The 25,805-nt window shown below is 52.7% G+C and overlaps 2 protein-coding genes across 3 annotated transcripts in view; one reads left to right on the plus strand and one right to left on the minus strand.

The window, feature by feature from the left end:
- Positions 1 to 8,343, minus strand: part of EPHA10 (EPH receptor A10) — a 33,318-nt gene extending 24,975 nt beyond the window's left edge. The window contains exons 1-3 of the mRNA XM_036352835.1: positions 8,095 to 8,343; positions 5,877 to 5,941; positions 4,480 to 5,158 (exon numbers count right to left, since the gene is read on the minus strand). Coding sequence (XP_036208728.1) covers positions 4,480 to 5,158; positions 5,877 to 5,941; positions 8,095 to 8,200 — 850 coding nt within the window. The 5' untranslated portion in view covers positions 8,201 to 8,343. The remainder of the gene's footprint in view (positions 1 to 4,479; positions 5,159 to 5,876; positions 5,942 to 8,094) is intronic.
- Positions 8,344 to 19,190: 10,847 nt separating this feature from the next.
- MANEAL (mannosidase endo-alpha like) lies at positions 19,191 to 25,787 on the plus strand. 2 transcript variants are annotated; one of them, XM_036353054.1, is made up of 4 exons: positions 19,191 to 19,813; positions 21,391 to 21,500; positions 22,399 to 22,475; positions 23,769 to 25,787. In XM_036353054.1, the coding sequence occupies exons 1-4, from the start codon at positions 19,258 to 19,260 to the stop codon at positions 24,403 to 24,405; spliced, it is 1,380 nt and encodes a 459-aa protein (XP_036208947.1). In that variant the 5' UTR covers positions 19,191 to 19,257; the 3' UTR covers positions 24,406 to 25,787. The 2 variants fall into 2 exon arrangements, with proteins under 2 accessions (XP_036208947.1, XP_036208949.1); XM_036353056.1 differs by lacking the exons at positions 19,191 to 19,813; positions 22,399 to 22,475 and having other exon boundaries at positions 21,430 to 21,500.
- Positions 25,788 to 25,805: the final 18 nt, after the last annotated feature.

The raw sequence follows: 25,805 nt of genomic DNA on the forward strand, positions 1-25,805 counted from the left end.
TGCTGGGTCCGCATTTTAAGAATGAGGACACTAAGGCTCAGAGAGGTTAAGTAACTTGCCCAATGTCTCACAGCTAGTACGTGGTGGGATTCCAGCCAGAGTCCCAATGCCCATTGGAAGACAAGGAGGCAAACTTTCCAGTCCTGATGGGAGGACAGAAGAGAGGTACTTCCACAGTTACCAAGGGACAGACACCCACACACTCCCAGCTACAGAGACAAACACTGACGCACACATGTTGTCAAAGCTCATCCTCCCACCACTGTTGGGGGTTAATGCGTCATAAGTCCTCAATTCACACACTTGGTTCCAGTTTGAAAGCGGGGCCAGCCAGCTGGAGGGCAGGGGAGTAGAGAGAGAAGATGGACAGTGCTACCGGTTCTAGTCTTGATGTCTTCTCAGTTACTTTGCTTCTCTCGCCTCACCCAGAACACAGGTTGTTAAGAGCACAGGCTTTTAAAACGGAGCAACCTGGATTTGCTGTGTGGTCTTGGGCAACTCGGTTGACCTCTCTGAGCCTTGTGTAGAATACCTCCACAAGGTTTTTGGAGGATTAGCCGAAATAAAACATGTCAACTGCTTAGCCAAGTAGAGACAACATTTACACAATAATGGTAGTAATTACTGTTCTTCCATCACCAGCCTGAAATGGAAACTGCTACACACCCACTGCTGTATCTCCCCAGCTGGGCCAGGGAAGGAGGCAGTGGCTCCAGGCCCCTCCTCTCAGAGCCTGGGGGTTCTCCCTTGCTCCTGAGCTCCATCAGGATTTCCCTGTCCCTCCCCCGAAACTTAGCTGGTTGTGGAAGGCTGGCTGCTCCCCAGCACCAAGAGGACGTAGTATACAGGAAGGGCTGAAGACTGGCCCCTGGGAAGGACGGTCAGCCTGCTTGGGAGAAGAGGGGAAGAGCTGAGGGTGTCCATCATCTGGAAGGCTTAGGCTTGGCAGGGTCCATGTTCAGTAGCCCAGGAGCCTTTGGACCGCTCTGCCTCAGAACCACGCATGGAGCCCACTAACTTTGTGGTCTGTAGTGTAGTGAGCAGCAGTGACCCCAGCTGGGACTCAGAAGCTCTGGGTTCCCACTGTCAGCTCTGCCACTTCCTTTGCCTCTCTGGTCTCAAGAAACCCTCGGTCAAATGAAAGTAACCACCATGGCCTGCTCACCTCTGCTGTAAAATAAGAGAGGCGATCTGCTTGCAGGGCCTCACAGCTGTCAGGAGAGAATGCTAGGCGCTCCCTTGCTCTGTGTGCATGTGAGCTCCGTGTCTCGGAGATGGGTGGGCCCATCAGAGACAGCATTGGTGATCTCTACTCTGAGAGGCTTTGTTTAGAAGAGGTTTGTGTTGAGGGGCAGACTCCAGAAGGGACTCCTGACTGCGGGCCCCTCCCTCTCTTCCTCAAGGTCACAGTGGGAATTTCAGAGGTCGTCTAGCTCAGCTGGCCCAGTCCTCCAGCAGCTTTCCTAGCAGTAGGCGTAGCCTTTGCTCATGTACTTTGTAATGGGGAGCCCACCCTGTTCTGAGGCTGCAAGCAACCCCGGCAGTTAGAAAGCACTGCCTTATACTGAGCCCCAGTCAGTCTCCCTGTCTGTAATCCCCCTAGTGCCACTGCATCACAGGGTCTCCGTGTGCCCTGTGGGGCCTTGAAGGACATCTGCTAGGGTTCCTCTGCCCCAAGGGAGTCCTACAGAGATTTGGAGGCACAGGTCAGACACCCTGATTTTCTCCCCAAGTCTTTCAGTAGTTTCTCTAGTGGCTGGGAGAGGGGGAACACGAGTCCAGATCACCAAAGAGAGAAACAAAGGCACATGGAAGGCCTTCACTTTCTAAATACAATTCTGACCATTTCACTTCCCCTCCAACAGCTCCGCACTGCCCTCACACCACCCATGCCACCATCAGCTCTTCCCTTCACAACTCTGGGTCTTGTCCTATAATGTCTTACACCCTTTCTCTTCTGGCAAACTCCCATGCCTCTCCAAACCCGTTTAAAATAATACCTCCCTGTGGGGCTTTCCTTGGCATCCTCCCCAGCTCCCTGCTTCCCAAGGCAGAGCTGATGCCATTACAAGTGACCTTTGGTCTCAGCCTAAGGAGAGGGAACTCAGCACAGCTCTGGGGTGGGATTGGGTTTCTGAGTGTGTTGGGTGTATGTGTGATCTAAACCTCCCCCTCCAGCCCCGATCCATTCATTCCATTTTTTTTTAAGCATCTACTATGAGCCAGGTGCTGTTCTAGGCTCTGGAGATGCAACAGGGAAACCAGGATGCTACTTTCCACTGGTACAGATGCCCTCCTCCCACCTTATAGAAAGAAGAGAGGCCATCAGTTGGTAATTCCCTCAGTATCTGGCCATTAAATCTACCTCTGTCCACACCCTCTCTTTCCTTCCTTCCAAGCTTAGTGGATCCTTCACTCTGGACCCCATCCCTTCATCTCCTCCCAGACTATATCCCATCAGTTACCAAACCTCCAAACTCTTACACTCTCCTTCTCTACTGGCTCTTCCCAGGGACAGAACACAGGGGTGGAGCAAAAAAAGCAATCCATTTAGAATACAGGCAGTAAGGCACGGTCTATATAGTGTTTAAAAACAATAAAACTAATGAAACATGGTCTGCTTTTATTAGCAACATGTATCAGCTATTCTAACCCACATCAGTAATAAAATACGTTTTCTCCCTGAGGCAGACCGCTCCTACCACCCCCTCCTTGGTACCCCACTGGTTCCTTCCTTTATCATATAAGCAAAGCTCTCCTCTACAGTAAAAACCCACTGTCACCCACAGTGCCCTCAAGATATCACGCCCTCTCCTCCCCTTTCAAACCCAGCCTCGCTCCGCTGCTTCCTTCATCCTTCAACCTCCTGCAGCTGGTCGCCCTCTCCATCACTCAGCTGAGACTGCTCTCACCAAGCAGACGTTGTCCAGCCCTCACCTTCCCTGACTGCTCCCCAGCCCTGTAGGCCATTCCCTCCCAGACACCTCCATCTCCCTTGGCTGCCAGGAATTCACACTCTCCAGCCTCTGACCACTGCCTTCCTTGTGGGCTCCATTTCTTCTACTTCCTCTTAAATATTGCTGTTCTGTGAGACTTTATCATCGGCCTTTTGCTTCTTACCCCACACATTCTCCTTGATCTGTCCCAACCACACCCACAAGTTCAAGTAGCATCTACCTCCCTGTTGCTGAGCTCCAGACCCACTTTCTAGCTACCCCCACCCACTCGAATGCACCATGGACACATGGATTCAACATGTCCACCCACGTCCTGCGTTCTCTGCCCCAGTGAATGACCCTCTGCCCATTCATTTCTCCAGAAGCATCTGAGTCGAAAAGGACTCCTTTCTCCTCCTGTGTCACATGGCCGCCAGGGTTGTGGATGCTGTTTCACTGTCACAACCATCCTCATCTCTCAGTGACCCCTGCTACTGCCTTCGTTCAGATCTTGTGCTCCTTCTCCTGGACTATGGTATCATTTTCCTTCCTCGTCTTCTGACCTCTAATTCTTCATTCTCTATTCCTTTCGTTTTAATTGCCACTTGAGTGATCTTTTGAAAATACAAATCTGAACATGTCAGATTCCTGCTTCAAATATTCCCCAATGGTCTAACGCAGTGGTCGGCAAACTGCGGCTCGGCAAACCGCGGCTCGCGAGCCACATGCGGCTCTTTGGCCCCTTGAGTGTGGCTCTTTCACAAAATACCGGCTCTTCCACGAAATACCGACTTCTGCGCATGGGCCACGAAGTTCCAATCGCACTGTACGGGCGCCCAGATGTGGTATTTTGTGGAAGAGCCACACTCAAGGGGCCAAAGAGCCGCATGTGGCTCGAGAGCCGCAGTTTGCCAACCACTGGCCCTAGCCCCATTCTCTCCTGCCTCCATGCTTCTACACTCAGTCTCTTAACTCCGAATGCTCTTGGCTGCCTCTGACTTGCATATTGTCAGTGACAGGCAGCCCATTCTCTATCATGGACCCAGTGCGCCTAGCCAATAGCTATTAGGGTCGGGCTGCTGTGGAGTTCTTCCTCATGCATAGGGGGCACCGCGGTGTAAAAGACACAGCCTGAGAGTTAGGCAAACCTGGGTTCAAATCCTAGTTCCCCATCTCCTGACTTTACAAGTGTGTTAGTCTCTCTGAGCCTCTGTTTCCTCATTTGCAAAACAGAGATAACGATGACTTACTTTATTGCCATGAGTACCTGGGGAGGCCTTGCGAGGCATTGATCATAGTGTCTGAAATACGGGCCCCTAATGTCCCTTTATTTGGAGTCCAATTCACCTCCTAGTAACTTCACTCATTGGTCCTAGCTGGACCCATCGGAAGCTCCACGAAAGCTCAGGACTTCCGGGCCCCCCCGGCCCAGGGCTTCTCCACCCCCCTCCTGCTTCTTTCGTCAGGGGCACCCTCGCTCCCAATTGCCACCCGCGCGCTGCCCCCCCGCCCCCCACGCCACACCCCCTAGTGCGCTGGATACCTTCACAGACGTCACCGCGCTCCTGGAATCCGGCGCTGCAGCTGCAGCGGCCCACGGGCACCAGCCACTCGCCATCGGCGCCGCAGTGCATGCGCGGGGGGCTGCCGGGCTCCCCTTCCGAGTGCGCCACGCACGTCCCGGTGACCTCCACCAGCGTGGAGAAGGCGCTCTCGGCCGCGGTGGCCGGGAACGCCGCCAGGCCCCGCACCGTGGCGCGGCACTGCTTGTAGTAGACGCGCACGGAGACCAGCGCCACGCATGCGCCCACGTCCTGGAAGGCCAGGTGGAAACCCCGCCGGCTGAGCGGCCCCAGCTCGCGCACCTCGGTGTTCAGCTTCATCTTGCGCTCGCCGAGGTCGCCCTGGGTGAAGCTCTCGTCGGCGGCGATCGTGTCGATCTTGCGGGGCCGGCTGCTGCCTGGCCGGGGACGCCCGCGGCCCAGGTCGGCCTCGGTTTCCAGGTAGTAGACGTTGAACGTCTCCTTGCAGGTGCCCGCGGCGCCGGGGATGCTGCTGCAGTCTCGCAGCGTGAACTGCAGCTCCACGAAGATGCGCTGCCCGCGGCCGCGGCCGATCCAGCCCGTCTGCAGCCAGTTGTCCTGGTTGGGCTCCAGCACGTTGCACACCTGGTACGTGCGGATGGGACGGTCGTGCTCGTCCACACCGCTGATCTCCTCCCACTGAGGAGGAGGAAGAACAAAGATGTGGTCAACTCAGAGCCAGGGCGCCCCCTCGTAGGCAGAGGCCCGGCGGTGACGGAGCCTGAAACCCCCCTGCCCCACCTATCCCCGCTGGCCCCCACCACTCCCTGTACACACCCCCTGAAGTTACAAGATGCAAAGCCAGGTGAAACGGTGGAGACAACTGAGTCCAATTTTAAGTTTTATAGATGGGGCGGCTGAAGCTCCCGGTGACAGGGACTTGGAGTTAGGAGCAGAGGGAGAAATGGTGCCTGGAGTCTCCTGGCTCTCCACCCAAGGCCCTTTCCATGACACCAACCTGCTGTCACATGGCCACATCTCCCCGCTCCGACCCTCTTTCCAAGCCTTTTTTAGAATTCCAAGTCTTGTTTATTCTATCAGTCCATCCATCAACAACACTGCTGGTAGAATCTACCGTGTGTCAGGCACTGTCTAGCACTGGCTCCGTCCAGAGGCCACATTTCTGTTCCTAGACAGACAGTTCTCGCCTCACTTGTGTGTGTTTTTTGTTTTGTTTTTTTACTGCCTGACTGAAGACTCGACGTTTTCTAATAGGCCATTCTGGCTTGAAGCCAGGGCTGCTGCAGACCACATGTTCCAAGGAGCATTTTGATGTGATGTAACCATGGGGAGCTAAAGGGACTGAGTCCTGGACCACAGGATCCCGTGACAGGGGGGTGGGAAGGTTTACACTTACCCCATTGCTCGGCAGTGCAGTCCAGCCCAGTTCAACCTGGGAGGCTTTGGAATCCAGGAGGATGACTAGGGAGAGGGGAGAACAGAGATGTCAGAAAGCCAGAAGGTCAGGACCTTTGGTGAGGTCACTGTAAATTTGCTAACTGAAGGATGGAGAATGTGACAAAGAACACAGACAAGTTTTTTCCACTTCATACATCCACAGGAGGCTCAAGTCCAGAGAGGGGTAGCTATATGATTAGGGAAGGAGCCTGTATTCATTTCCTGTGGCTGCTGGAACAAGCTACCACAATTTGGCAGCTTACAACAGCAGACATTTATTCTCTTACAGCTCTGGAGGTCAGGAGTTGGAAATCAGTTTCACAGATCTACAGTCAGGGTGTCAGCAGGATGGGTTCCTTCTGGAGGTTCAGAGGGGAGAACCCATTTCCTTGACTTCTTCAGCTTCTAGAGGCCACCTCAATTCCTTGGCTTGTGGCCCCCTCCTCCATTTTCAAAGTGCATCACTCCAGTCTCTGCTTCTGTCGTCATATTGCCTTCTCCTCTGACTCTGACTCCTCCTGCATCCCATTTATAAGGATCATTGCAATTACATTGGGCCCATCCAAATAACCCAGGATAATCTCTCCATCTCAACTTCCTTAATCACATCTGAAAAGCCGTTTACCATTTAGGATAGCCTTCAAAGGTGTGGGGATCAGGATGTAGGCCTGTTGGGAGGAGTCATTATTCAGCCTGCCACAGAGCCTATGACCAGTTCTCTAAGGTTGCCTATAAAATTGGGGGGGGGTGTTGTCAGCGACACCCCCCAGCCTTCCCAGGTTTTCTGAATTTTAACTAAGCAGCAAGAAGAGGGGGAGAGGAGTGTATCAGAAGACACCTGTGTACAGCCCAGGGTTCATGTAGACTAAGGGGCTCTTCTGAGGTGTGGAATCACCAGGGAGGAAAACGTGAGCCTTTTTACTTTGACTTTTAGGGCCTCTGGGGGTAACAAATGAAAATCTCTCATTTCCCCAGCCATCCCCTTTCCCAGGGGCTGTCACCTCCACTGCCTTTGAAAGAATGGCAGTGGTCCTTTTATATATAAAACCATGACCCCCTCCTGCACCAGAGAGGCTTGGAGTCATTTCCCCGCCCCCAGCAGGCACTGGCCCAGAAGTCTGAATCCTGCTCTCAGTATGGGTCCCAGAAAAGCCCAGGTCTGGACAGCATAGCAGCAGCTCAGAGACAGGAGCCCAGACCACAGACAAATCTTGTAAGATTACTCGTCTGGAGCTTATGCAAGGGATGGGGCTCCAAAGCGGGAGCCTCTACAAGGTTTGGCCCCGAAGGCATCAGCGGCAGTGGGCAGCATCGCCGACAGCGGATTTCAATATAACTGACAGCACATAGGAAATTTCATATTGGGAAGCCTCAGAAATCCAGCGCCCCAACCAACCTCGCCGTCAAAGCCTCAAATCCCAACTCCTCAGGATCATGCACCTGAATATGACGCCTCTGGATTCAACTGAGCATACAGCTCCCCCAAATTCAGAATCAGAGGCAAGGCTCGGGCTCTGGTACCGCGGGCAGCCCCAAACCCCCGCAACAAGGACCGCTCGGCGTAGTCTACGCTCCAGATTCAGCACTGCGGACAGCTCCACGATCCAGCTTCCACCCCCTAACACACACACAGGCACACACACACACACACACACAAACACACACCACCACCACCACCACCACCACCACCACCACCACCACCACCACCACCAGCAGCAGCAGCAGCAGCAGCAGCGTTCCACCTCCAGTTGGCTGCACAGTGGTCCCCTAGCCCCCGCTGTTCGGGCTGCATCCCGTCCCCCCACACTCCTATATCACCTCGGCATCCCCCTCCTCTTCTGCTCTCTTCTCCCCGCCCCCACACCTCCCACCTCCAATTGCTCAGCCGGGCTGTCTCACGGCCCCTGGACCACCGCCTCTGGCTCCCACGGTTCCTGGTGTCTTTCTTCCCCAGCCTCCCAGGTCTGCAGACCCCGAGCCCCTCGATGCCCCTCTCTTCTCTATTGCTTAGCCACCTTTTTCTCTGTCTCTCCAGTTCTTTGCTTCCCGCGCCCGCTTGCTTCAAACCCCAATACAGACTCCAGCCTCTCCATAGGACTCCCTCGCCAGCACTCCCGCTTTTCAGCCCCTTATCTTTTGGCACCCCGGGCTCCAGGAACAGCCACCAGTCTCCTCACCTTCCTCGGCGGTCCCGGGCCTCCCTGGACCCAAAAGCAACGCGAGAGAAAGTGGCATCAGGCAAACGAACTGGCGCAGCGGATGTGGGCCGGCGCCGGTCTCCATGGTCCGCAGACCGAGCTGTCAGTGCGGCGGCGGCTCGAGCCGCGCCAGCCCCAGCACCGCTGAGCAGTGCCCCCAGACCCCGGCGCCAGCTGGGGGCGGGACCTCACCGGTTACCGTCATCCATGGGGACCAATCACTGGGCACCGCCGCTGGAGCTCCACCAATCACCGTCAGTAGAGGGTAGAGGGGCGGAGTTTCATAGGCCAGGGGCGGAACTGCGAAGTAGATAGGGGAAAGGAAGGGGTCCCTCTAGTCTTCAAACTGTGGGGGTGGGGTAGTGCTGAGCGCTGGCTGGGCTCCTGGGGAAGAGGAGGAACTGGCGTCCGTAGTCAGAGGGCTAAACCTTAGCCCCTCGTTACTGAGAAGTAAATAATGTGGGCGTGGCTTACAAAGGGGGCGAAACTCGGGGAGACGGCGACACTTGCAGCCTCTGAGCTAGCCTGGAAGGTCCCTCGTTCCCAGGACCTGCAGGGGTTTGGATGTTCTGACCCCAAGCCCTGGGAGCTCCTCTTTCTCCCAGGCCTTGGCTTCTTCCAGTGTCTGCGGTTCCCGGTGTCTCCCGGCTCTGGATCCGGCTCCCTTAGCTCCCCGCCCTCGTCACACACACACACACACACACACACACACACACACACACACACTCCCCGGTCGGGGGAAGGGGCCGACCCCGCCCCCGGGAGCTGCTTGAGAAGAGAGCGAAGTGGGAAAGAGTCCCACCCTACCAGCCACACTTCTGAAGCTGGGAGACCATGTGGATGCCGGGATGGGGCGGTGGTGGATTTTGCATCAACGATCCATTTCACGGGTTCTTGCTCTCGCTGCCAGGACACAGGCAGCACTCGCCACAGCCCACCGTGTCCCCAGTCGGCTCCGAGCCTGGAGTTACCCCTTGGCTAACCCCTCTCCGCCCACCCCAGGGGATCGGCGAGGCGCGCTGCCGCCGGGACTGCTAGGCATCTGCTGGCGAGGCGGAGCAGTCCTCGGCGAGTTCAGCCAGCACTGAAGAAGCCGCGAGGAAGCACGACCTCTATCTAGTGAAGGTCATTTATGCGCCCGCGGAGGGTTTAAGACGCCGGTGTGGGAAGGCTTGGGCCCTCGTCTAGGACGAGGGAGGCGGCTCTTGAGCGCCACCATCTGGGCTGAGCTTGAAGGGAGAAAGCTCCACCCACCCTGTGGCTGTTCAGAGCTCTTTTATTGGGGTCCCCAACCCCTGTCCCTCTGGAAGCTGAAGAAGCCTGGAGAACGGATGTGAGCCTTGTGTCTACGAGATCTGTGGGCTTGCGTGTCTCTGCATTCTGCATGTGTGTATTCCTCACCCCCCACCCCCCTACCCACCACCACCAACAACAACACTGACTGGGTCCCACGCTCTGTGCTGAGATACCCCGGCCCATCGCCCTGTTCCTGCCACCATCCATACTTCCTCAAGCATAAGTGTAATTACATTTTTTGGCATTGTAGACCACTAGCCACGTACAAGCTGCTTCCATGTGTCATTTCTGTGTGTGTGTGTGTGTGTGTGTGTGTGTGTGTGTGTGTGGCACGTTTACAAGCACACTTGCTCGCTCACAGACATACTCGCTGGGCCGTAGCCATGGCAGGGGCTGGGAGGATCTGGGAGGATCGGGCTCCTTTGCCTGCAGACAGGAAGGCCATCAGGAAGGGCTCGGGCTGGGACACCCTGGAGACGGGCCCGCCAGGGAAGCAGAAGGCGGTGGGCACTCTGGCCAGTCCTCAGATGCTGACAGGGGCCTCTGAAGTCAGGTCTACCTGACTTACACCCCACCTCCTTCCCATCTTCATTCTCCTCACGCTCGCTTCCCCCTCCCCCTGCCCCAGCGCTAGGAGATGGTATTTTTAGAAGCTGCTTAGAGACCCAGGACTCCTTTCATTTCAGAATGAGTCTTCCCTCCATCACTGCTCACCTTCTCTTCAGAGCCAGGTCCCGTCCCCGCCGCAGTCTCTAAGCGCCAGCGATGGCCTCTTCCCTGAGCTCCGGGGACTTCAGCCCAGAGGGTCTGACCCTATTGCTACAACAAAATACAGACTCCCTGGGAGCTCCCCAAGGATCCCTCTCGAGCCAAACCTATGGGGGGAATTTTCCGGGGAAGCCACATAGGCTGCCCCACAAACCCCTGGCTTTCAAGAATCTGGATCCCACCCTCTCCCACCACACACGCCTGTAGGCACCCCTGGGGCACCGCCAGATCTAGACCCTAGGCATGGGGGAAAGAAGGGGAGGAGATGTAGTGAAATAAGCCTGGTCTTTCTTCCTCTGAACAGCTCTTTTATAATAAAAACAGAACGGAGAAGCCCCAACGTATGCGGATCGAGTTGCTCCAAGGCCAACTCCACTCCACCAGGCGGCTGCAGGACAGACACCCCACGAAGAAATCCAGAAGGACCTTAGGAGGAAACTGAGCCATGGTTTACTGTCGCCTTTAAGTGCTGGGGCCAGTCAGCCAAGGGCGGGTTAGAGCCCCCCCTGAACTAGCAGGCATGGGGAGTGGGTTGGGATGAGGTGGGGGTTTTTTTTCTGGGGGGGGGGGTGAGTTTTCTTTCTTTCCTTTTTTGTTAATCCTCACCAGAGGACTTTTTTCCCATTGATTTTTAGAGAGAGTGGAAGGGAGGGGAAGAGACAGAGAGAAACATCCATGGGTCCCCATTGTGGTCTACTCATAAGGGTAACTGTGGCAAGTGAGAGGGGTACACAGATGGCACAACAGTACACACACATTTGCACACACCAGGTGCGCAGGCCCTAAAGCAAAGTGAGCAACAAGTGAGCCAAGATCAGGTGTGCAGGACTCTACCTCTCGCCAGGTGAGATGGCTTAAAGTTGTGGGTCTGTGCCCAGGAGAGGCCCCAGCCTAGGCATGAACTCTGGTGGGATGGAATGGGGCAGGAGGAGGAAAAAGGACTCTGTGAGGATCATCACACCACCTGGCCGCACGGGAGAGCTCCGACCTGAGTGTGACAGGAAGGAGTCACAGGCTTCCCGTCAGGGTAAATTCTTTCCTAGGACAAGAGACTTACTGGCAAAAATAAGAGGGAGGCACCCTAGCGGGTTTGGCTCACTGGATAGAGCGTCGGCCTGGGGACTGAAGGGTCCCAGGTTCGATTCTGGTCAAGGGCATGTACCTTGGTTGCAGGCACATCCCCGTAGGGGGTGTGCGGGAGGCAGCTGATCGATGCTTCTCTCTCATCAATGTTTCTAACTCTCTATCCCTCTCCCTTCCTCTCTGTAAAAAAGCAATAAAATATATTTTAAAAAAATACGATGGCGGCTATAAGCAAATGCTTACACTGTATTTTGCTAAGATAAAAGAAACACAAAACATTTTTTTTAATATATTTTATTGATTTTTTACAGAGAGGAAGGGAGAGAGATAGTCAGAAACATCGATGAGAGAGAAGCATCGATCAGCTGCCTCCTGCACATCTCCTACTGGGGATGTGCCCGCAACCCAGGTACATGCCCCTGACCGGAATCAAACCTGGGACCCTTCAGTCCGCAGGCCGACGCTCTATCCACTGAGCCAAACCGGTTTTGGCCAAAACATTTTTTGACTTTGAAAATTAAACAAAGAAAACCTATAGATTATCAAACACAACACAGCTTCATGAGCCTCTACTTCCTCCTCTGTAAAATAGGAATGAAAATATTTCTCAGAGTTATCGTGAGGTGGGAATATAATTTATATGTGGCCCAACACAGTGCTTGACACATAGTTCCAGCATATTTTATTATTCAACTCCATGGGTAATTAACGTGAACAACAGAAAGAAAGAAATGGGAAAGGATAAAGGTAGGTTCGCTGGTGAGGTAGGAAAAGAGAGAGAATTAGAGAAACAGTCCTAGAGGGAAAGACAGAATGAGGGGTAAAGAAGGAAACACCCTTTAAGACGAATGTGGCTAGAAAGCAAGGAACCTGAAGGAAATGCGTTTGAAGAGACAGGAATATGATCAGGGCAGGCTGGCTGGCCTGCCACCAAGTGGCCTGAAGGGCGACATTTACCTCGGCGGATTCATCATGGTCCAAGCTCATAAACCTGGCTTAACAGCACTAAGAGAGAGTCTATATACTGGGGAGTTGGGAAGTAGATCAGACTAACTCAGCTCCTGTCCTGCTATAACAGTGGTTCTCAACCTTCTGGCCCTTTAAATACAGTTCCTCATGTTGTGACCCAACCATAAAATTATTTTCGTTGCTACTTCATAACTGTAATGTTGCTATAGTTATGAGTCGTAATGTAAATATCTGATATGCAGGATGGTCTTAGGCGACCCCTGTGAAAGGGTCGTTTGACCGCCCAAGGGGTCGCGACCCACAGGTTGAGAACCTCTGTGCTATAAGAACCAATGTGTTCATATGCGATGAGAAATGGAACTGCCGAGGGGGCCAGGATGCTCACATCGCCACGTCCAGCAAATTCCTCCCCTGCAGGAAAATGTGCTCAGGAAGGCAGTCTGTGATGTGCAGGCTGCGTTGAGAGTGTGAGGAGAGGGAGTTGGGGTTGGATGGTGAGAGCCCTGTGCCTCCAAGTCCTCAGGAGGAATAAACTTGCTCTGGTACCTGAGTGACTGCTGGGGGGCAGGGGTGGGAATGGGATCCATCAACAGATGCTTCTCTGACTTTCTCTCTTTTTAAAATCTTAGTTCTATTTCTTTTTTTAAATTTTTTTTATTGCTTTCAAATAGGAAGGGAGAGGGAGGGAAAGATAGAAACGTCAATGATGAGAATCACTGATTGGCTGTCTCCTTCACACCCCCTACTGGGTGGGGATCAAGCTCACAACCCAGGCATGTGCCATGGCCTGGAACCCAACCGTGACCTCCTAGTTCATAGGTTGATGCTCAACCACTGAGCAGCACTGGCCAGGCTTAGTTCTATCTCTGCTCAGCCAACTTCAAGATTGAAGCAGTCCTCTTACATTTAAATTACCCAAGTAATATAAACTAATAAAATTTTCCTAAGTAAAAAGTGAAAATATCCATTCACTCTACACAGTCCCATTTCAAAATTTAGATCTTGTTAATAGATTGATCTATACCCTTCTTGATACACACTCACACACACCTTTACAGAAAATAAGTATATCTCTTGGCAAGGTAAACAATGCTGATTATCTACCCCAATACCTCTTCCCTCTCATATCATATTTTTTGTTCCTGAGAAATCCCCAATTTTGTTGGGATGTTTATCTACTGTAATCCTTTGCTCAGAGAAGATGACGCTATCAGGGATGAATAAAGATTGTTATTGGCTAATCATTTTTCAGCCCAGTCCATGTCTGAGTGTAGCTTAGGCATGGGTGTGTGATGCAACCGTGGCTTCTGAATTGGGGATTCTAGAAAAAGTTTTGCTCCTAATGTCGTGTCTGCATTTGACACCTGGAGCTGCTGCATCTTGACATGGGGGTGGGGAGGATTTCAGAAAGGCACGGACACCGGGGAGCAGGAATCATGGGGACCACGCTAGGGTCCGTCTGCCACAGACAGAAAGATTCAAACCTAAAGTGAAGGAGAGAGAAGCTATCGGGTGCATGGACACGTCTCCCAGGAATGAACTGAACAAACTGGCAGGAGCTGGAGCTGGGTCTGGAGACTGTCAGCTAGAGAGGCAGCTGCTCTAACCTTTTAGAAGAAGTCTTAGCCCTGGCCGGTGTGGCGCAGTGGACAGAGTCGGCCTGAAGGGACCCGGGTTCCATTCCGGTCAAGGGCACATGCCCGGGTTGGGGACTCGATCCCTAGTAGGGGCATGCAGGAGGCAGCCGATCAATGATTCTCTCTCATCATTGATGTTTCTATCTCTCTCTCCTTCCTTCTTCTCTGAAATCAATAAAAATATGTATTTAAAAGCAGTCGTCTGTTTGCTCTCTCTTCCTCTTTCTTCCTGGGGTCAAATTTCTCTGGTTTCTCCTCCTAGTATAGTTGCCACATTTCCCTCTGTGCAGACAGACGGCTCGCCTCAGCCTACTGCAGCCTCTGGCCCCTCATACCTCTGGCCCGCCCGCGACATGGGCTTGTTATGGTGTCTGTCTGGTTTCTGCTGTGGGCCCGACTCTGCATGGCCTTTCAACTTACCTCCCCACGGCTAATTTTGGCAAAGAATCTAATAGCCTAGCTTGGGTCAGATTGTTACTGATCCAAAAAGCTGTGGTTAGGGGAACAGGATCACATGGTATAAGGATGTCCCCTTAAGCAGGGAGCTGTGAATGAGCAGGCACCCAATTTATGCCTTTTATTTCATTCCCCTGCATTAAACTCATCAGCAGCAAATGGAAGTGACTGTCCTTGCCAGAGGCCTGCTCTGGTCACTGTGACACTGTACGTAAACTCCATGGAGATGCGAAACTTACTTATCTTGTTTGTTGTTGCATCTTCAGTACCTAGAACTATGCCTGGCACCTTGCATGCACGCAATAAATGTGCAATGAATGACTCAATGAATGGGACTTGAATAACATGATTCAGTATTTCCTTCCAAACTCACTTTCCTAGAAACATAAATGTCCCGGGGAAGTCAATTACTTTCCCCGCTGAACTATAAAATCTGATTGTCTATTTCCCTGCTCCTTTTTCTCAGGGTTAAGGGTTGGGCTGAAGTGGAAGCATGATGGAAGGGGTATGTGTAAGTGTGCAGAGGGGTTGGTGAGGATAATTACTCCATTGGGTGGATGGGGTTGAAATTAAAGTCTAGAGGCGAAGAAGAGGCAGAAGAAGGGTCAGTGTAGAACAGGGGTCCTCAAACTTTTTAAACAGGGGGCCAGTTCACTGTTCCTCAGACAGTTGGAGGGCCGGACTATAGTTTAAAAAAAACAACTATGAACAAATTCCTATGCACACTGCACATATCTTATTTTGAAGTAAAAAAACAAAAACAAAACGGGAACAAATACAATATTTGTATTTGCATGTGGCCCGCGGGCCGTAGTTTGAGGCCCCTGGTGTAGACGATAGCCACATATGTCTTGATGGAGCCCAGAGTGATCTCTAATGATCAAAGCCTGTCCTTACAATAACATCTCTTAAGTCTAATGAACCGATCATGAGCATAATAATTCTTGCTGCTGGTTCTGTGTCAAATGTGTTCAATGCCTTTTTTTGTTTAATCCTTACTACAAGCCCGTAAGATGGCTATTGTCATCTATTTCCTTCTTTTCTCCACATTCAGGATTTTAAAAGGGTCGTTCATATATTCATTGAATTTGGTTAAAGTTATTTTTAATCAAAGTAATATTGCATGTAGTATCAAAAGCCAAACGGTACTACGAGGCTTTACAATAAAAAGAGAAACTCCCTGCCTCTCTCCACCTCTCTCCACCATTCCTGAGTTTCATTCCCCAGAGCTGCCCACTTCCAGCACTTCTGGTGGTGCCTCCTGGTAGTTCCTCACACTTACTGACCGTGGTACTGACTCCACTGCCCCTTGTAACTCTGGTCTGCCCCGACAATGGCCAGTTGTGGTGTCTCTGAAGGCACAAGGTGGGTTTTCCTTAGTGGGGTACTTTCCTGCTCCCACTGTGCTCTACAAGCCTCAGGCATGGTCAGCTGGGGTCATGAGGCCACTAATATATATGACACAGTCCATAAACAACTCAGCTAACATTTACTGCGCCGGGTTCAGGAGACAGTGATTCAGGTCACAGGCAGAGGTGGGCTTGAACCCCAGCCCAGTCTCTTTCTACCTCTCTCAGCCTTTTCTTCACCAGAATGGCAGTACCCATGATACAAGATTGGTGGGAGGATGGGGGTGTGGTTGTGGGTAATCAAGGATCCTAACACAGGGCTTCTGCTCCCTTCCATCAGGACTGAGAAACCATGCCTGGAAGAGCTCTTGAGTGAGGGGTGGAATTTGAACAGGAAGGAAAAAGAAAGTTTATTAGGAAAAAGAGACGAGTTGAAGTGTAGACTTACAGGCAGAAATGAACCGAGTGCTTGAGGAACAGTGAAAGGAGACTGATGGAACTTGAATGTTGGGCTCTTTTCAGATGTAGGAGATGTCAGATGGTAGCTGAGAAAAGTCCTGCCAGGGCAGACCACAGAGCATTACTGTAGGATGGGCGGGGGAGGAATGAGGTGGTGTGCGAGGAGCACTCATTTGTGAGCAGCAGGCAACGCGGATTGGATTGGGCAAGGGGTGGACTCAAGTGTGGTGTAAATGTAATCAAGCTTTGCCTGGGACTCCAGAGATCTATCCTCCACAGAGAATATCTGCCATCTTCTGCCACAGTGGGGTAAGGAGGACTCTCTCAACACAGTGAAAAAGAAGAGAATAAACTCTGAGCAGATGTGGGAGACATCCTTGGCTGTTTACCCAACTCACACTTATTTCCTCCCTTTTGATTTCATTCAGCCTTCTCTGAATGGCCTTGACAAGGGATTGGCTTAAGCACCAGCATATGACACAATTCTAGCCAATCAGAAGTGATGGGAAATCAGCTGAGAGCTCCTGGAAGAGTTTATCTTATTCTTTAAAAGGATTATAAGACAGCCATTTCCTCTTCTATATCTGAATATTGTCAGGTAGGACCTGCTTCTATTCTTTTTCAACCAAGGCCAAAGAAACCATAGACAAGATTATCTGACACCCCAGTGTCTTTGAACCTCTGGGTTAACCATCTCAAACACCAGCTACTTAAAGGCTCCTCCAAATGTGGCGTAATAAGCCTCCTGTACTTTAAGTCCTAAAATGTGGTCTGAGACTACCAGAGGCACACGCACGAGGTCCTACCAGAAATGCAGACCCTCATCCTGGCTGGGTGCTCAGTTAGAGTACTGTCCTGATACACCGAGGTTGTGGGTCCGATCCCCAGTCAGGACACAAACAAGAATCAACCAATGGCTCTAGTCAGTTTTGCTCAGTGGATAGAGGATCAGCCCAGGGACTGAAGGGTCCCAGGTTCAATTCTGATCAAGGGCACGTACCTCAGTTGCAGGCTCCATCCCTGGCCCTGGTTGGGAAGTATGTGGGAGGCAACCAATCAATGTGCTGCTCTCACATCAATGTTTCTCTCTGAGTGTCTCTCCCACTCCCTTGCGCTCTCTAAAAATCAATGGAAAAATATTCCCGGTGATGATTAACAACAACAACAAAAACAAACAAAAAAAACCAACCAGTCCTAGCCGGTTTGGCTCAGTGGATAGAGCGTCGGCCTGCGGACTCAAGGGTCGCAGGTTCGATTCCAGTCAAGGGCATGTACCTTGGTTGCGGGCACATCCCCAGTAGGGAGTGTGCAGGAGGCGGCTGATCGATGTTTCTCTCTCATCGATGTTTCTGGCTCTCTGTCCCTCTCCCTTTCTCTCTGTAAAAAATCAATAAAATATATTTAAAAAAATAATCAATCAATGAATGCATAAATTAGTGGAACAAAAAATGGATGTCTAGCCCTAGCTGGTTTGGCTCAGTGGATAGAGCATCAGCCTGTGAACGGAAGGGTCCCAGGTTTGATTCCGGTCAAGGGCACATGCCCGGGTTGTGGGCTCAGTCCCCAGTGGGGGACTTGCAGGAGGCAGCCGATCTACGATTCTCTCTCATCATGGATGTTTCTATTTCTCCCTCTTCCTTCCTCTCTGAAATCAGTAAAAATATATTTTTAAAAATCGATGTCTATGCTTACCATTGGGTCGCCTGCACTATGACATGATACATTTCCATAGCGAGTAAGCCAGTTTGAATCAGGTCTGCTTCTTGGAGCTGAAAGCATTCTACTTAATTCATATTTACTACCACGAATTCTCTCACACTCACTTCCTGGGCTCCAGACCTACCCACATTTCCCAGTCTTGCGCCTCCTCTTCCTGGCTTTCCTACCATTCATTTACTTAAGAAAGATGAATCAGGTGCATACTTTTATGCCACGCTCTGTTTTAGACACTACAGATAGAGCAACTGATGAAACACAGGTGCTATCATTACGGGCCAGTGAAGAAGCAGACAATGAACAAAACTATTTTCTGAATGAATAAAATAACGAATAATGCAGAGTAGGAACTCAATCCGTGTGGGCCGAAAGAGTTATCTTTGTCTATAACATCACAGCAGAGTCTGGCTCAACAAACAGCCCTGGGAAGTGAGGAGCAGACCCTCTTCTTGCAGCCCTAGAAATCTAAAAAGGGAAATACAACCTGGCCTGCCCCCGGAGCTCAGAGTCCAGAGTGAACCGTGGAGGTGCTGAGTGCTAATTCTGCCAGGCCCCGTGAACGTGCTCCACGTAACCCTCTCATTTGGTCCTCACCACTCCAGGAGACTGTGCAAGGGCAGACGATGGCTCTGGACACAGCGGGCCTGAGACCCGGCAGCCTGGATAGTGAGAAGGCTCTGGCGGGCTCTGACCCTTGGTTAGACCTGCTCCTTGTGACCTTGTGCAAGTCCCGGTCTCCCTCGTCCTGCGGTGCTCTAGCGCCTGGGTGGTGTCTGACTCTGGGGTCGCCCCCCCACCGCCGTACCCCCCCCACCCCCCCCCCCCCCCCGACTCCAGGGGCTGCCTGGGTGTGCGGGAGGGGGACCTGGGGCAAACGCGGGAGGTCGCTGAGTTCAGTAGGGAGGGGGCGGTGAAGTCAGCAGGGTGATCAGTGGGAAGGAGACCGCTGGGGAGGGACGACCATAGACACCCACTTTCTGCCCCTCGCGGCCCTCTGCTCCCACGCCCTTCAGCGCCGCCGCCAGGACGGGCCTTCTCCTGGGCTCCAGGAGGGCATCCCTTTTCCCCACCGGGCGCCCCGCCCGCTGCCCCAGGCTGAAAGGCGACACATGCTCTGCGGTCACTCGGCTGGATTTGGGCCAGGGCTCGCGTTCGGCCTCTTTCCTTCTCTCCTCCGCGTCCACTCCCCCTCGCCTCGGGACCACTTGGTCTGCGCCGCCTGCATTGTCTGTGTGCCGGGCCCGCCCGCACTGCGGGGAGAGGCGGGAGCCGCCCACGCCGCGCCCGGCGCTCCGCGTCGCCGTCTCCCTGGGACGCGCTGGGCTGCGCGGCGCGCGGGAGCCGGGCGGGCGGCCATGGCGCGGCGCGCCGGGAGGTAACCCGCCGGCCGCCGGGAGCGCAGGGCGGCCATGGCCCGGCGGCGCCGCCGCGCCTGCATCGCGCTGTTCCTGGTGCTGCTCTTCGCCTTCGGCACCCTCATGGGCCTGCGCACGCTCAAGGCTCCGGACGGGCTCCCGGCTCTGGGCCCGGGCCTGGAGCTGGCGTCCTTGGAGCGACGCCCGGAGGGGGGCCCTGCGCCCGCGCCTGCCGCCCGGGCCCCCGCCGCCCCCGCCGCGCCGCCACCCCCGCCGCCACCGCCCGGCACCGCGGGTCCGGGTGGTCCCCCGGAACCGGCCCCCGCAGAGGCCGAGCCCGTCCCCGGGCAGAGTCTGCGGGTCTACTCGGACCTGCACGCCTTCTACTACTCGTGGTACGGGAGCCCGCGGCGCGAGGGCCACTACATTCACTGGGACCACGTCATGGTGCCGCACTGGGACCCCAAGATCTCGGCCAGCTACCCCCGCGGCCGCCATAGTCCCCCCGACGACTTGGGCTCCAGCTTCTACCCGGAGCTGGGGCCCTACAGCTCCCGGGACCCCGACGTGCTTCGGGAGCACATGACCCAGCTTAAGGAAGCCGCCATCGGTGAGCCCTCCCCACCCCCTCCCCACGTGTCCCTGTCCCCCAGCCTCACCCTCTTCCTTCCTCCACCGCAGCTCCACGTGGTCCAGTCACCCGGCCTTTGGCCCCACTCACCCTTCAGCCTGGCTTCGTACCCCTTCCGAGGCACCGCTGCACTTTCTATCATTCACACGCACCCACCTCTGCCTTCTGACCCCCAGCTATTCAGGGCCCTTTCTTAGGGCAGACCTGCTGGGAGAGCCTGTGGAAGGCGGTTGGGCCAGAGCTGTGCCAGGTACGACCTTCATGTCTGTTGGATTTCTAGGTTTGGGTAAGTGAAGCCTGGGTATCCGAAAACGGATAATCTGCAGGAGTCTTGCATTCAGAGTAGCGCCTGGCGTGGCCGCTGCCTTCATACCAGCTACAGGGGAGAGCAGCAGCCCCCCCTGCGTCTGCTGGCTCAGGAAGGACAGTTTGTCCAGGTGCATGATGGACCCTGCTCTGCAGCATGGAGTCCGGATCTTCCCTTAAAGTACTCTGCTTGAGAGGAGGTCCCGGGAGCCTCCTGTAGGCAGGCTGGGTGGGAGGCTCACCTGTCAGATTTTGTCGTTGAATTCCGCTGGATTTTACAGTCCATTTCAACTTATCTGGAAACGGTGAGTGAGTGAGGGAAAACACTGAATGCCAGAGACACAGGGGGAGGTGTTCACAGATGTATAACACAACGCCTGTCCCTCGGATTTTACAGTCTGGAGTGGCAGACAGGCTAGACAAATGCTATTTCCCACCAGAAGAATCAGATGACCTCTCTGTTCAGGGCTCTTCTCCCTTCAGGACCCAAGAGGTGACCCTCTCTTCCTGGGATAGGACTGTGCCTTCCGGGTGGGTGTGGCATTGTCCACCCATTTCCCTTTGTTCTACTTGCTAATATCAGCAAAAGCCGGGACCCTACCCAGGCTTTTCTCAGGCTCCTGCCAGGCCTGATGCGTTCAGCTCGCCCGGATGCTGCTCTTCAGCACCGTGGGTGAGGACAGCTCCAGGACCCAGGCTCGTCTGGAGTCTGATCGGCTGGAAGTGAACCTGGCAGGAGCCTTGCTCTAAGGCAGCGGTTCTCAACCTGTGGGTCGCGGCCCCTTTGGGGGTCGAACGACCCTTTCACAGGGGTCGCCTAAGACCATCGGAAAACACATATATAATGACATGTTGTTTTCGTGATTAATCACTATGCTTTAATTATGTTCAATTTGTAACAATGAAATTGGGGGTCACGACAACATGAGGAACTGTATTAACCCTTTGCGGTCCAATTTTATTTTTGGAATTCAAACAGTCTGGTCCAAATTAATTGACGGGATTGAATGTTGAACCGGTTTGCGGTGTCTCAGCCTCGACGTTGGACCTGCTCCTAAGTGCCTGGTCTGTCGAGTCAGTCTCCACATTGGACCGAAAAGGGTTCAAGGGTCGCGGCATTAGGAAGGTTGAGAACCACTGCTTAAGGTTTCATTCAGAAACCATTTTGCAGTTGGAGGTGGTCTGCGAGGAAACAAATCTCTGGCGTGGGTATGCTGTGTGTCTCTGAAGTAGCTCGTGTTGTGTTTCAGGCGTCCTGGTCCTGTCCTGGTATCCACCTGGCATGGCTGATGATAATGGGGAACCCTCTGATGACCTGGTGCCCGCCATTCTGGACACCGCCCATCAGTACAACATCCAGGTGAGTCTTCAAGAAGAGATCAAGTGCCCTCTGGCCCATTCTGGAGATTTTCCCTCTTCTGCCCATAGGGATAGTGCCTCCACCCAAGTTCTTGGCATGAGCCCGGCTATGGCAAATAAGTAGCAAGTGTGGTGTTGGGGGTGGGGTTCTAATAAATACTGCCTATGTCACTCTAGTTTTCAGTTCTGAAAAAAAGTTGGGAAAACTAAATATAGGAGAAATGAGAGACTAAATATCAAAATAATAGAGTTTAAGTTGGAGACCCTGACGCTGGAGAGGGCAGGCAAGAACCAAATGGGCCCACAAACAATTCCAGCCTCAGCTTCCTTCTGGGAGGCAGTGCTGGGCCTCAGGGAGCAGAGCACACCTGTTCTCAGCAGGTAGGCTTGCTTTCAGAGGAATGAGGGAGCTGAGCTTAGCATATCCGGTTATTTTCCCCAAATGTACCAATTAAATAAGTCATTCTCCTCTCCTGTGGCAGAACGATGAAGAAGAGCCTCACTCCCATTCCTGAGCCCATCACCAACATGCATAATAGGTCATAGCACATTTTCCCACTGACATAGCTTCAGTATAATTCTTCCCACAGTTTTAGGTATCAAATGCCAATCACTTGAACTGGCAGATAAGTTGAAACCTATTAGCCACCCTGCCACAGCCCAACAGAATGACTCTCCCCCTCCCCCCAAAAAAGTGATGCCCAGATGCGGGAGGTGGGAAACTTCTTGCCCCTCTTTCTTGGCCCTGAGAGCAGTGGCTGTTTTATGTCTATAGTGCCCACCATTGCCGGGCCCTCTCCTGAACTCAGCCTCTCCTCTAGGCCATCGTTGGAGCATCAGCCTTATAGGTTGACCCCTGGACAGATAATCACGTGACCAGTATCTCCTATCTGTGGCAGGTGGCCTTCCACATCCAACCTTACAAGGGCCGGGATGACCTCACACTGCATGACAACATCAAGTACATCATTGACACGTAAGGCTGCTCTGGGGCATGGACTTTGGTGGCATCAAAATAGGAGTAAGGATAGGTTTGGAGGGGCAGGTCAAGAGACACACGGGCAGAATGCCTGTGTTCCCCAGCAGTTATTTTATAGTAAGAGAGTATTGGGCTTTAGAATCAGCAACCTAGGTTTGAATTTTGATTCTGCAGCCTCCAATCTGTAACAAAGGCAAGCCTCTTTTTAAAAAAAAATGTATTAATTTCAGAGAGGAAGGGAGAGGGAGAGATAGAAACATTAATGAGAGAGAATCAATTGGCTGCCTCCTGTATGCCCCACACTGGGGATTGAGCCCGCAACCTGGGCACGTGCCCTGACTGGCTATCGAACCATGACTTCTTGGTTCATAGGTTGATGCTCAACCACTGAGCCACATGGCAAGCCTCTTAATGTGTGAGTCTTGTGAGAGTTACATGAGTTAATATATGTGAAAATGGCTTATACAGTGCTTGCACGTCATTCATTCATTCAAAAACATTTATTGAGTGCCTTGAGTTGTCTAGGCACTGTCCTAAGTCCATTGTACAGTAGTAGGTAGGACTAGCAAAGTTTACATTCTAGTGTATGTAGTGGGTGCAGTGGAACAGAGAGTAGTTACACACGCAAAAATCAAAGTGATTCATACTATGGAAGAGTAATAATAAAGGATAAAGCAGGGTGTTGTGTTTGCTAGAGTGTGTCCAAAAAATATTTTAGAATGGGTGGTCAAGTGAGCTCTCTGAGGAGATGACATGTGGGCTGACACCTAAATGAAGAGGCAGCTCTGCGAAGATCCGGGACAGGCAGAAATTCCAGGCAGAGGGCTGTCAGATCCAAAGGCCCATCTCCATAGTTTGGGACAAGTTTACTGCTAGAAAGGCCAGTGTTGCCAGAGTGCAGAGGTAGATGGGATAATAGCAGGAATGGAAGTGGCAGGGCCAGATCAAGTAGGTGGGGCCTGGCGGGTTTTGGAGCAATCAGATCTGATTTAGACTTTAAAAAGAGAACGGATTATAAGGAGGTAGAATTGGGAGCCTGCAGTCCAGATGAAAGGTGATGTGGCTTGGCCTGGGGCAGGGAGGTGAGGCTTGACTAAAGGAATAAGGCTGGGGAGAAGAGGGAGGGAGCTAGTTCTTGCTTAGAGGCATGACAATTCAATTATGGAGACTGGCTGGATCCAAAATTGTGCTTGGACATCCGGAAAGCTCTCATCCATGGCTGGTGACACCGCGGTGCTGGCTTCTGCCACCCTAGGCTGCCACTCAGGTGCTTCTTCCTCTGCTCCTCAGGTACGGCTCCCATGGTGCGTTTTACCGCTATAAGAACAGCATGGGAAAGAGCCTCCCACTCTTTTATATCTACGACTCATACCTGACAACCCCTGAGGCCTGGGCCCATCTCCTGACACCAAATGGGCTGCACTCAATCCGCAACACCCCCTATGATGGGGTCTTCATAGCGCTGCTGGTGGAGGAGGGCCACACCCATGACATCCTGGCCGCCGGATTCGATGGCATGTACACCTACTTTGCCTCCAATGGTTTCTCCTTTGGCTCTTCCCATCAGAACTGGAAAGCTGTGAAGAACTTTTGTGATGCCAACAACCTCATGTTCATTCCCAGTGTGGGGCCTGGGTACATTGACACTAGCATCCGGCCCTGGAATAACCACAACACTCGGAACAGGGTCAACGGCAAATACTATGAGACAGCCCTGCAGGCAGCCCTGACAGTGAGGCCCGAGATCGTCTCCATCACCTCTTTCAATGAGTGGCACGAGGGCACCCAGATTGAGAAGGCCATTCCCAAGAAGACGCCGACTCGTCTGTACTTGGACTACCTGCCTCATCAGCCCAGCCTGTACCTGGAGCTGACTCGCCGCTGGGCGGAGCACTTCGTCAAAGAGAAGGAGCAGTGGCTGATGTGAGGGGCCTGCAAACAGGGCCTGAGGTGCTGATGTCCCCGCCTCTCTGGAATACTGTCTCCACGTGGGGCTCAGCCGAGGGTGTAGGCACTCACGTGTCCTTATCAGCAGCTGGTGCCTCTGGGTGGGCCATCAGGCCTGTTCCTCAGGCCAGTGGTGCTGGGTTGCTCTGCAGCGACAGGAAACTGGGCAGTGCTGCCGAGGGAACTGTAGAGGCTGGCAGGTGACTGGATGTAGCCCAGGGAAGCTTCACATCCTCAGTGAGACACTGAAATAATCCCTCTGGCTTTGAACTCAGCAGGTTGCTGTGGTGTGGTGGAGTCGCCAAGCCACTGCTCTAGGAAGGGTGTCAGGGTTCTGGGCTAGCATGCACCCTGCTCCCTTCTGCCACCCCTGCCCTCTCTTCAGGCCTCCTTCCCACATTGACGATCTTGTCCAAGTTAGGGAACCATACTTGAGACTTTCTAAAAGGGAAATTCTAGGTTTAAGCTATTTCCAATAGATTCCTGAACCCAATTTTCAGGAAATAATCCTGAGCACTCACACATTAATTCAACACAGACTAACACCACTTTACTATGTGCCAGGAGCAAATGACCAGAAACGGTTCATCTTCCTTACAGGACCCAGCTTCCCTCATTTGGGATGGCCTTGTAGCTAGTGCAGAAGCACAGCTATAGGTTTTACTTTTGCAGTTTTACCCATTGCTGGGCGTTGTTTTCCCTAAGAAAATACCTCTGTGCTCAAGCCTCCATTTTCCCAGATGAACATTTAGCTTCAGGGAGAGGACTAGGACTCCCCCCTCCCTTTAGCTGCCTAAATGGAATGAGGCCCATTCACTAGAGCCATTTTCAGTGCTACTGTGATTTGTATTATTAAACAATGTGGTCTTCTCAAGTAAGCATTCCTCTTGCTCTCTTCAAGACTTCACAAATTCTGGCCCTGTAGTCAGATGTGGAGACTGACATGAGGGATGACTAGTGTTAGCACAGTGAAGAGGGAGTTTGCTTAAGAAATTTGCAAGATTGCTAGAGGGAATATTTAACAAACTATTGGTTCTTTACAAATAAACTAATGTGCTAACTGCAAAGACACTCAAAGCAGGCCCTGGGACACCTTTTTGGCAAATTATTAGGATCTACTTGAAAATATGTACATTGCAAATCACTATATTGAAAAGTTTATGGGCTCAAGAGTGAATCCCAATTCTGGGAACTGGGATGCAAGGCAGAGGGGAGGTAGTGGGCCCTACTGGGTACCACAAGGACTCCCAGTTGCAGTGAGGTAACTGATATTAAACCCCACTGATGGATGGGGTAGGCCTGGTCACCTGCTTGTGACTTAGTTGGGGAAACCAAGGCAAGCAGGGACAGGTGAAAAGGGCTGGATGGGGTGACCTGTAA

The sequence above is a fragment of the Myotis myotis genome, unplaced genomic scaffold, assembly GCF_014108235.1.
Source record: "Myotis myotis isolate mMyoMyo1 unplaced genomic scaffold, mMyoMyo1.p scaffold_m19_p_2, whole genome shotgun sequence".
Taxonomy (NCBI): Eukaryota; Metazoa; Chordata; class Mammalia; order Chiroptera; family Vespertilionidae; genus Myotis; species Myotis myotis.

Excerpts from the sequence above, each read along its gene's own strand:
- MANEAL (XM_036353054.1), top strand. The coding sequence starts at position 19,258 with ATGGCCCGGCGGCGCCGCCGCGCCTGCATCGCGCTGTTCCTGGTGCTG. Across the intron at positions 21,501-22,398 it reads CCCATCAGTACAACATCCAG|GTGGCCTTCCACATCCAACC; the intron begins GTGAGTCTTCAA and ends TATCTGTGGCAG. Across the intron at positions 22,476-23,768 it reads ATCAAGTACATCATTGACAC|GTACGGCTCCCATGGTGCGT; the intron begins GTAAGGCTGCTC and ends TCTGCTCCTCAG.